The sequence below is a fragment of the Lactuca saligna genome, chromosome 7 (genome assembly GCF_052625555.1).
Source record: "Lactuca saligna cultivar CGN05327 chromosome 7, ASM5262555v1, whole genome shotgun sequence".
Lineage (NCBI taxonomy): Eukaryota > Viridiplantae > Streptophyta > Magnoliopsida > Asterales > Asteraceae > Lactuca > Lactuca saligna.
Genome location: NC_136423.1, coordinates 177,186,484 through 177,198,909, shown reverse-complemented (window position 1 = coordinate 177,198,909; position 12,426 = coordinate 177,186,484). Strand labels below are relative to the sequence as shown.

Genomic DNA, 12,426 nt, shown 5'->3' with positions numbered 1-12,426 from the left:
ATGTATTTGCCTTATTTTGAAGATGATTTAGTCCATGATGCAGTTTGTTCATTATATAAATATGGTTTAACCCCTTTTATTCTAATTTATTTATTATACCAATGTACTATCAAATATATATTGAACATACATTGTTATATTTTATAATAATGGAAAATTTTATAAAGTAAATTACTATTTTACCCCTTCCAATTTTCCAATATAATTTGATTTTTTTGCTAATAACATAAATGCACTTTATGTTTCGCATTTGATAGGGGTAAAATGGTCATTTTTATGAAACCAATGTTTTAGTGGTAAAACTAGGACAAGAACCGATATAATTTGTTTTTTCCTAATAAGTTACCAACTATGGGAAAAGAGGTCAATGTGACATGCTATAGTAGGTATACAACATGTATTAGTTTTTTTTTTCCTTTGTTACAAATTTAGCCTAATTTCTTTTACAAATTTCACCCAAGTTTTTTTTGCTGTTTTTTACATATTTTTTTTTATAATACTTAGTCTTTTTTACAATATCATTTTTTTAGAAGATTATTTTTACAACCTTTTTTTTTTGCAAAATTACATTTTTTACAAATTTTTATCCAAATCGTTTTAGAATTTTTTTACAACTTCGTTTTGTGACAAAAACTAAAATTGAAGTCAAAATTACAAAAACTAAAATTGATTATAGCAAAGTCATATGGACCAATTCAGGACAAATTTCATGGTTGTTTACCTCTCAGTGTAATGCGTATGCAAAGTAGTATATTTTAGAGACATTTGGTATTGTCTATTGACCAAATTTAGTATTAACCATAAGTTTATTGGTCAAATGTGTATAAAATGGAAAATTAGTAAATTTGGATAATTGCAAAAGCTTGTTGCTCTCACAAGTTTATTGGGCAGTGAAAACCAGAAAAACTTTAATTATTAATCATAATGATATTTTTTAATCATTTTATGTAAGTTTATTGTTATATGTGCATAAAAAAAATTATCTAGATATATCAATTTCAAAACTTGTTTATCATCACAATTCATTATCCCTTGCTAAATTTAACAAATAGACCATTCAATAATCTAATTCAAATGGCCATTTCAATGAAGACAAAAAAAAATAATAATAATAAGGATTTAAGGACAAAAATCATAAGAAATTTATAATACAAGAAAACAATATAATACAAAAGAAGAACAAATTAAATATAACTCACCTTTAAATATTTATGGATTTATTCATATACAACTCCATGACCCTTATTATTCAATAATTTAATTAGTTTCTATTGGTCATTTTCATAAATATATGACAGGCAGACCATATAAACATACAAAAATGTAATAAATGGGGATTTAAACACAAAATAAGGATAAAATTTATATTGCAAGAAAATAAATATAGTACTCTAAAATATTTGTGGATTTATTCATATATGATAATAGAGGTGATGTATAAAATTTTGAAATTAAGAGACCAAATCTGCAAATGTGTAAATATAAAAAGCGAGAGAGATAAAAATAAAGGGAAAGTAGTGGGTGTTTGAGAGTGTTTTTCAAATTAACTTATTATTTTATTGGCTTTTCAAAAAACCAAAAACCTATAAAAGTATTTTAAAACGATTTTAGGCTAGGCAAAAATCCAAAAATTCAAAATGACTTGGTGACTTTTTGGTTATTTTAACTTTAAAAAAGTTAAGCCCAACATTTTTTACAACCAATTTATAGACTTTATTTTCCATCACAAAAGCTAACTTAAATATTTTTAAAAAAGTAAACAAATTTTACAACCACTTTTTAGTTTTTCCACAACAAAAATTAACCTAGAATATTTTTTAAAAACTCTTTTTTTAAAAGCTATAAGTTAAGGCTTTTCCAAAAAGTGCTCCAAATACAGCCATAATACCTTAATACGATGTTGCTAATAAGATGCCCCTTAAATATCCTATTGATCACTTTTTAATCAACAAATAATTAATTATTTATAATCAATTTTTTTTTAAAACAATCAATAAAAATATTTAAAAAATTAATTAAGGTATCATAGGTCTTTTTCGCCGATCTCAACCGCCATTCCAATTTTCTGCACACCGCCGGTAAACTCTTGTCTGTCACTGGTCGATAACAGAGTCTCGCACAACACATCAGGCAATCTCAAATCTCCTCTCAAAAGTCCGCCGTTTTTCTCTACTTCTCTCCGTATATGTTTATATGCTAGTTGTACGAATGTGTTGATCTTATACAAGGACAACGCATTCTTCAGGAAATCAAGCATCCCCCCCTTTATTTATATGGAAGTTGAGTTTTGGTTATCATGCTTACTTGATTAATCGACCGAGTTCGTAACTTTTATTTTAAGTGTTCCTGTTAATTAGTCGATTTAATATGGTTAGTAATATTCGGAGGAGTGAATCAAAGAACTACCAAGCTGTATAGCATTTCAATGAGCTTTACCCTGACAATAATGCTAGGGTTTGTATTTATATTATATTAGAGATATCAGTTTAGGTTAACAAAATATGATATTTTATGTACCTTCATTGCTGATTTGCAATCTGTGGTCAAACGGATAGATGTATCTAGGAATTATAATCACCATATCCATGAATTGAAGCTTATCATTAGCGCATAACTCAAAGATTACCCTGCATGCATCATTTCATTTGCAGTAAATTGAAGGTTGTTTATATCAGTTTTAGGACCCAAAAATTCCTGATTTGACACTAACTCTGTAAGGTTATGGATATGGCTTATGGCTCAGCTTGCTCCCTCTGTTTTAAAGCCATTATTATCCAATTAAACTGTTTTTTGTTTATGTTTTCAGTTTACTTGATTTTGAAGAAGCTGAAACTTGACATTTTGTCCATAGGCTGTGGTTATGAAATCAAAGAGGCTAACTATGAGTGAACACAAAGGCCATGAGCAAGTTGAACATGTAGACGATATGGTTGAGTATATCAGCAATCTACCAGATTGTATTCTTCATCACATTCTCTCGTTTATGGACACCCAAGAAGTTGTAAAGACATCCATATTATCTACAAGATGGAAGAACCTGTGGACTTCAATCCCCAACATTTATTTTGATGATGACTTGTGTCCTGAGGTGACTTCCTTCAAGAACTTCGTGGAAGGAGTGCTTCGGTCACGGGATTCATCAGATATAATAAAGTTTTCTCTATCATGTTGTGTTTTCTGTGATGCATCTCAAATACATTCATGGATTTCTTATGCAATCATGCACAATGTTAAGGAGCTTGATCTTTGTCTAATGGAAGTAGATCCATTTATGATTCCTTCGTGTATGTTTAACAGCAGATCATTGGAGATCCTGAATATACAGATGCATTGGGTTGAACTCCCGTCTCATATTTCTCTTCCTTGCCTGAAAACCTTGCACCTATCTATTTTCGAGTTCCTGGATGATGATTATGCAGAAAAGCTTTTCTCAGGTTGTCCAGTTTTAGAAAATTTGGTTTTATCAGATTGCATGTGGATGTCTTTGGAGAACATTGTTATTTCCAATCCCTCCTTAAAAAGTTTGATTATAAATGACAAGTCATTGTTTGGTCCACTTGATGATTTTGGTGGGTGTAAGATCAAGATTGATGCAGAAAATCTTACAAATTTTGAATACACGGGATATCTATCGAACGAAATTTTATTGAATAATACATCGAATCTAGTCAAAGCTTGCATTCACGTTTCTCCTCCTCCTATATGGTAAAAGGAAGTTGTGTGTCGAGCTGTTGAGCTACTGAAACAGCTACAAAATGTCATGTCTTTGAGGTTATCTAATTGCACTATGGAGGTAATTCGCAATTTAATTACACAAATGTTACCTGTGTTTTTTTTACATATTAAATGGCTTATATATATATAATAATAATTCACGTGAGTCCTTCCATGCATACTGACTTTTGTGTTTGTGTGTTTTCTTTTCCACGTGAAGTCTCTTATATATACAGACAACATGGCACTCCATTTTCCGGTTTTCCCAAATTTGATCCATTTAGTGTTGACCAAGGAAATCAAGAATTAGTATACTTTCAGAGCACTGATGGATTCGCTTTACTTATGTCCAAATCTACAATCTCTTGATCTCTCTCAGGTAGATTACTCATTTTGTACTCAAAATCAAAACATCACGTCAACGATCATGATATTAACGTATTATTTATTTATTTTAATACAGGGATTCAAACAGTGCTTGGACCTTGGTGAGGAAGATAGAATCTGGTTATTAGTACCTAATATGCATGACGAATTGCCTCAAGATTGTGACTTTCAAGAACTTTCATGCTACTGATTCAGAAATATGTTTTCTCAAACGTGTTTTGAAGTATGCAACTGTTTTGGAGAGGATGAACATTTGTTGGTCTAAGACTCAGGTAGGAGATCTAAAGAAGCAAATAGATGTCATAAAGGAATTTGATAAGATCGAAAGTAGCTCTAAAGCTTGTGTTGTCAAGTTCTCATGAAGTATTAAGAAACCCGTATTTACTTCTATTTCTTTTTTAATATTTCTTTACCATCTTCACAATGTACAATATAGCGTTATAATGACCTTTTAGCACATAGAGGCATAAGCAGGAATTTAGTGGAAATCGTTCTTTTTTATGTACAAACTAGGGGATGCATATGTTGTGACGTTGCTACCGAAAATTTAGGTTTAAAGTTTAAAAAATGTAAAATAACTTGTAAAATTGTATTTTCAAAAAGAAATAAGTTTTAGAAAACATATAAAAGACATTGTTAAAAAAGTTGGAGAAAGTTTTCAAAAAAGTTTGAACCAAATTCGTAATAAATTCAAAAGTTTTGCCAAAACTGTAAAATGTAAAAGTAGATGGTGACCAAATTCATAATAAAAGTTAAAAGTTGGGTCAACGTAATAAAAAATGAAACCTTGACAAAAACTGTAAAAAAGTAAAGTAGCATGGAGAACAAGTTGGTATTGAAAAAAATTAAATGTATGGGTTATTAGTAAAAAAATATGGGAATAAAAAAATTTGTAGTTATTAGTAGGGGTATTCATGGTCCGGTTTTTTCGGTTTTTATATCAAACCGTAGCCAAACCGTTAGTAACGGTTTCTATCAATCATAAAATGAAGCCGAACCATTGAAAATCTACACCGAACCAAACCGAACCGTTACTAACGGTTTGGTTCCGGTTTGGTTTCACGGTTTGGGCTTTATATATATATATATATATATATATATATATATATATATATATATATATATATATATATATATATATATACACACACGTATAACTATATAAAAATACTTAGTTTTAATCAAATTAATTAAACATTTAATCCAACATATTTACATATATATATAAATATATCGTCTATTAAATACAAAAAAAACTCTTTAACGACTGAAGACAGATTCTAAAACCCATACCATGTATGCACATCTTATATTCAAAGAGCATATACTGTGATATCATCTTGCCTAAAAAAACAAATATCATTAGTTGGTAATTATGAAAAAGAAAAATCATAAATGGATGATTGCAAATGAAGCAGGTCAATGTCTAAAATAATGTTTAACACTTCACTGTTAGACACGATGAAGCATAATAATAGTATAATACTATTTTTATTAATATAATGCTTCTTTTTACAAACGATGGAGCATAAAATTATATATAATTACATATAAAAAATTAGTTTTTATCTATAAATCATACGGTCCGGTCCGGTTTTTTACGGATTAAAAATTTTGAAACCATAAGCCAAACCGTTCATTACGGTTTCGAAAGTTTGAAGCCGCAAGTCAAACCGTAAAGAAAAATACAAACCGCGAAACCAAACCAATGCCCGGTTTGGCCGGTTTCACGGTTTCAAACCGAACCGTGAACACCCCTAGTTATTAGTAACCAAAACATAAAGTGAAGACCATAGGAGCAAATCATCATATCTATATCATCTTATTGGCCACGTAGACGCCATGTTGATTTGCCTAGTTGGCAGGGAATGAAGTTGGGGAAACTCGCTATAGGTCACATTGTTATAATCTAAACATTTTCTACTGGTTTAGTACTGATATGGTGCTAGTAGTTGCTAGTGGCCAATTTAATACATACAAAATAATTGCTTACCCGTTATTGATATTATTCCTTTCTTGTCCACCAACATAATTCCCCGTTTTTAATTCCTTTCAAAATCAGAACTTATCCCAAACAACAATATTAACAACTTAATCGAATTTGCCTAAAAAAAAGCTTTTTACCAAGAAACAACAATGTACTTTATAGCTTCAGCCAAATTTTCTCACATATGTTATAAGCATGCATTGCGTCTTCCTATATGCCATTTTATCTTCTTGTTAGTACTCATTATTATTAGAAAAAACTACACGAAGTGTCCCTGTGGTTGGCAAAAGGAAACCACTACAAGTCCTTATGAAGATTTTTTTAGCATGGCTAGTCCTTGATGTTTTGAAATCTTGCATCAAAGGTCGTTTTATCTAACCACAATCTTTTTGGCCGTTAACCCCATACGCATGCCCCTCTCCTCATGTGATGGCTTTTTCGTCGTTTCCATCTTCATTACCAAACTTTGTCGTGAGAAAAGGAACCCTGATGCAAGATCTCAAAACCTCAAAGATCAACCATTTTAAAAAATCTGCATACAAACTTGCAGTGGTATTTTTTGTCAACAAGGCCATTCGTGTACTTTTGTTGTGTTACTAATATAAAAGGCTCACTAGGTTTTCAAGCTCACTTTCTCTGCATGTGTGATATTCATCGTAGGTATAAAGACAAGGTTACAGTGTAGTGCTAGTACGAAATACTAAAGGAGAAGAACAAGTTTTGAATACCAACATGTAGATGCCCCATTTCATGGCTGATAACGCTTGATGTTATGTCTAGATTTGATGTGCAACTTTATTGCATTTGGGTTGTAAGTGCACTTTTTTGTGGATGATATACGAATGAATTTCCGAAACTATACAGTTGAACCTCTCTTTGTATGTTGTATGCACAAGTATATATAGTAGTGGAAATAAAGAGAGGGGTCAATAGCGCAGCTCACTAATTTAGAGGTTCTAAGCAAACCAAACCAAAAGATTGAGGCCTTTAAGTTAACAAAGGCTTTTGAACTTGAAACCTTTAATTTTATAAATTGGTGCTTTTACCACCAAGCCAAGCTTCAACTTGTCTTTATATCCCAAAAATACGTATACATATATATAACAAAATAAACTTTGAAATTGGGGGCCTAACCCTTGCTTTGTTTTTCATAATGTAGAGCCGGCCCTACTGATAAAGTATCATTATGATGCTAGTATATACCCATTTAATTATCATTTAGGTTACCCCACTAAAAACTAAGAGTAAACTACAAAAATAGTCTAGGTGGTTTGTAATTTTCTTCCAAAAAAAAGTTTTATAACTTGCAAATATCGTCATGTTGACAAGATTTGTAATTTTCTTTGGTGGGAGTCACCAAAAGAAAATCACAAAACCATACGGATCATTTTTGCATTTTACTCAAAATCTAATAAAGTATTTTGTTAAGTGAGATTGTGATTTCTGTTAAATTAAAGATGTATGGTTGATACAAGTTAACTTAAGGACTAAGGTGCAATTATTCGAACATTTTACAATTTAATGATTGATGAAACTGGTAATATCCTTGCATAATCGGTCTACTTGTACAAAAATGATAATCTATGAAAGAGGTTGATAAGATAGGGGTGTAATGAAGTTAAGCATAGACATTATTACTTTCGTTGCTTCATGAACATGAACATGGCGGTTTGCCTTTTTTAATTTTTTTTTAATTTAAATTTTACTTTTTGTATTGTCTTTTGGGTGGACGGTATGCTTTATTCTCATCCATTCCATGTTGGTACATGTCCTTGAAAACACACACAACACATACTACTCAAAACTCACGATGTGCACTGAAGGTGTTTTTGTTGGAGTTACTTTAATTAAATCAGAGATATGCCTTATATAGACTTACAAACTAGCAACAGATAAGCAATCGTGGCAACATAAAACAAACAATGTAATACTATCTACTAAGCCATTGCTACCTAAAGAACTGGTACAAGGATTGATCCATATTCTTAAACCCAATGTGCCCATTAAGAATTAGTCAATTAACCTTATCCTACATTTCCTTATTCAAATTGTGCATAAAGAAAATTATGGACCCAATTACCCTTAAACAACTGATAGTTAGTTTTGTTTACTTCTTTTTATAGTTTATTTTAGTATATTTCATTCATAATTTAGATAATTTCTATGCATATTTTCCTTTTTGTTATTTTATGACTATTTCGGGTACTTCCGAATCTTGTGAGCATAATTGCAGGTTTCGGGTCTAGCGGAGTGGGAGTGTTCGGGATGTATGGGAAGCGATGAGATTTGGTAGACAAAAAGGATGTTAGGCTTGGTGATTGTGGAGATGATGCATGGAGCGAGCTTGATGATTATTGGAAGGCTTGGAGAGAAATAAATTTTAAATTTGCAAGATGCGGGAGTTTATTCAAGCGTGCGTAGATTGTTAATCGGGAGAGTGCACGAGCTTTGGAGGATTTGGAGAGGTCAAATTGGGCTTAAAATGAAGAAAACTTGAAGAAAATGGGTTAGGAGGTGATTGGATTCGATCTGGGCCAAGTGGGATAAGCTATGGAGGCCTAAAACCTCAAAGATGCTACATCCAGGGACCACCCGCCCAACAGCACGCGGGTTGCGCAACCTCCTGCAGGGGCAGTTTCGGAAATTCTTCTTTTGAGCTATTTGAGGAAGTTTGGTGCGTATCTTTTGCATACTCTTGGACATCCGATTTTTGAAGATTCTCTCTGGAGTTTTGAAGACTTTTGAAGGCCAAGAACACCTCAAGAACATCACTTTTTTACCTCTTGATTCTTGCTTAATGTTTGGTACAATCTTCTCTAACTTTGTTTCTTTGAGTTTAGCCATGCTTGGCTAAACTAATCTTGGTTGACTTTTGTTGAATCCTTTGAACTTTTGTTGAATGTTGAAGAATCCATGAACTTGTTCTTATATCTTTATGAAAATGTTTTGTGTTTTATCATATTATCACTACTAGTATGTTTTTAGTTCATGAGTTTAAATGTGTTTGTGGTGATTAGTTGGCTAATTTCTTGATTAAGTAAATGATCCTCAAATTAGCAAGCAACAAATGATTTTTGTGTTGTTTTTGCTTCACACAATCATAAAAACATTTCTTCCAACATGTGGTGAAAGCATTTGATCCCTCTTGGATTTGGTGACTTTTTGGTTCTTAATGCTAGTTGACTTTCACTAATTACATGCTTAATGGAAATTGTGATTTTGACTAAGGAAATTGTTATGAGCTTCTCTAACCATTTTAACAACTAAGAAAAGTCTAGGTAATCTTAAGCTTCTTGGATTACTATAGCCAAATCGAGGATTTAAAACAAGTATTGCACCATTGAATTCTAATGATATATTCATCAAAAGTCAAAGTGAGGAAACTTTAAGTCAACCATCTCTCCCTTATTGATTTTACGCCAAACCCTTATTTTAGTTGAAATTGTCTATTTAAATCATAATTAATTCTAGTTTGTTTCAAGTATTTCAAAACACCAAAACCCCCCATTTTATTTTTATTGTTATTGTCACAACTAGAAATTTTATGTCTTGTAATCACTATACTCAAGTAAATGTTGAAATCAAAAACTCAAAAGCATGTATAATGCTTACTCAATGGAAAACTAAACCCCAATTCACTACATCAAGCAATTGGAAAACCCTAGAAGTTCTTGTTAAGTCCATTTTGGACTAGAACTTCCTTATTGGATCCAAATGGACCAATAAGCTTCCAATTGGACTATCATGGGTTTAGAACCCTAATTGGGCTCTAATTGGACCCCCATTCATTTATTTCAATATTATGGGCCATATTGGGCCTAGAATGAAATAAATTGAAAGCTTTGATCCATGATTAACCCAATCTAGCTTATTAAAACATAAAAATCACAATTTTATTTTATAAGGCCAATAAATACCTAAGACTAACTCTAATATTGGGCTTAGGAGCAAAAAGCCCAAATTTTTCCTTCCTCCTTCCATGTTCTCGGCCCAAAGCAAGCCCAAGAGAAGGGTTTGACTTTCTCATGCCACATCACTTTTATCTTTTGGACTTCCATGCAAGAGACTCATGTCTCCATGCAAACCTCACCTCAAACATCATTTCTTCTTCCTCTCTCTCTCACTCTCGGCCGAGCAACACCCACACACACACACATCTCTCACAAACACTCTCTAGATCACTCAAGGTTTCTTTCTTCTTCTCCATCCAAAATCTCGAGATTTAGGGAGCATTCAAGGAAGTTCTTCCACAAAAATCATCATCTAAGGTAAGGTTTTGCTTGGATCTATGAATTGTATTCCTTGTTTTATCAAAATCCCTTCCTAATCCATGCAAAAATCGTGATCTTGCACTCTAGAAAACTCCATAAACTCGAAAACTTCGTCAAGGAGTGCAAAGGCTAAAAATCACTTCATTTCTTCCATTCTTTCTTCAAAAACCGAATCAACACCCAAGGTGAGTTTCATACCCCCTTATTTTCGGTTTTCATAAGTTTTTGTGGGGGAGAATACAAGCACGTTCTGATGAGATCGGGATTTCTAGGGAACCTAAAACTATACCCCTACCACCGAAAAGAGAACGCCTGTTTAGCTTGTGCAATAGCGGTAGAGTCATAGGAAAGTGATAGCTTATTCGTATACTTTCTCCCAGTATTAATGGAAGGAGAGCATCAGGGCATTCAGTTTCACCAAGCCTTAGGAGCACACGGGATACTCGAAGACGAACCAGAGGGGAATCAGGAGGGAGTCCACGGCGTTGAACCTGACGAATACATGGATACCGACTACGAGTTCGAGGAGACCGACGATGACATGGGGAAGGATCAGGCCCCGGATATAGATCACGTCGCATCTCCTGTTAGCGAAGCGCAACAGGATCACCATGTCCCACCAGTGAATCCCGCGAGGGAAAATCGCTCCCCAGAAGCCGAGATTGCCGACTTGCGGCAACAACTGTTCACCATGGAAGCACGTGCCGTGCAAGCAGAGCTGGAGAGGGATGATGTCATTGTAGACATGACTGAGATGGCTCAGCTGTTGGCTCAGCACTTCGGCATATGATTTCACCGTTATAGTAGGACGCAGCTCATCGCGGTTAGGGATAGACTTATCATAGTAGGTCGTTAGGAAATATGCTATGTACTCCAACTCTATGTTTAAGTGACTACACTACTCATAGAGTCGTTATGCTGTCGAACTAGTATCACTCATGTATGCTCCTACGAGCAAATTTTCATGTATCAAATGCGGATAATATTAATAAATTTTTACGTGTTTTATTACGATATTGCAAATTGCTATGTGTTGAGATATTATTATTGATTGGTCAATGGTAGTAGTGTTTAAGTTCGTACCATGCACCTAGTCAGTAGGATCACGACCTCACCGAAACAACATACCCTCAACATCTTTCCGTATTGTGACAGAAAGATGCCTCCCCGACCTGCTCGCGGAAACCCAGGACCAACCCCACCCGAAGTTGACTCAGCCGCTTTCCAGGCAGCTGTATCTGCAACAGTCACTGCAGCGATTGCGCAAATTCAACAAGGGAACAATGGAGGAGTCAATGGGCAAGGAGTCGGAAGTTCAAACAATGGAATGAATCAAGGACCCACCAAGACATGTACCTACAAGGACTTCACAAACGCCAAACCACGAACTTTTAATGGCACTGGAGGGGTGATCACTCTTAAGCGATGGATCGAAAAGGTGGAGTCGGTATTCGAGATATGCGACTACCCTGAGCACATGAAGGTGAAGTTCGCAGCCTGCACTTTTGTGGATCAAGCACTCACCTGGTGGAATGGACATGTAGAATCCATGACACTCCCTGTAGCCAACTCTATACCGTGGACAGAGATGAAAGAAATGTTAATGGCAGAGTACTGCCTACGAGGCGAAATACAGAAGATGGAACAAGAGCTATGGAACCTCACTGTGCAGAACGCGAATATCGATGCCTACATATCGAGATTTAGCGAACTATCTCTGCTGTGCCCGGGTATGATCGCCTCGGAAGGAAAGAAGATTGAGCGATTCATCTGGGGACTCACATCACCAATTCAAGGGAATGCGATAGCTGCAAACCCTGAAACATTTGACAGTGCAAAGAGATTGGCAAAAAGATTGTACGACCATAACAACAAAAAGGGAGAGAAGCCAGTGGAGGCTGAGAAGATGAAGGAAGGAGATGGCAAGAGGGGAAAGAACAATAAGAGGAAGGGGCGCCAGGGCCCCGACACCTCCAAGAAGCAGCAGACAGTGACGGTTAATGCTGTTACCACATCGGTTCCAGCCGCACCACATGCTCCAACCTCAGCCACTTCAAATGCTTCCAA

General features: G+C 34.3%; 1 protein-coding gene across 1 annotated transcript; it reads left to right on the top strand.

Annotated features, from left to right (window-relative positions):
• The first annotated feature begins 2,782 nt into the window (after positions 1-2,782).
• On the top strand, positions 2,783-4,628 carry LOC145005845 (F-box/LRR-repeat protein At4g14096-like). Its single transcript, XM_078964962.1, has 3 exons — positions 2,783-3,793; positions 3,935-4,093; positions 4,178-4,628. The coding sequence occupies exon 1, from the start codon at positions 2,861-2,863 to the stop codon at positions 3,707-3,709; it is 849 nt and encodes a 282-aa protein (XP_078821088.1). The 5' UTR covers positions 2,783-2,860; the 3' UTR covers positions 3,710-3,793; positions 3,935-4,093; positions 4,178-4,628.
• Positions 4,629-12,426: the final 7,798 nt, after the last annotated feature.

What these genes read in the sequence shown, in the direction of transcription:
- LOC145005845 (XM_078964962.1), top strand. Translation starts at nt 2,861, where the DNA reads ATGAAATCAAAGAGGCTAACTATGAGTGAACACAAAGGCCATGAGCAA.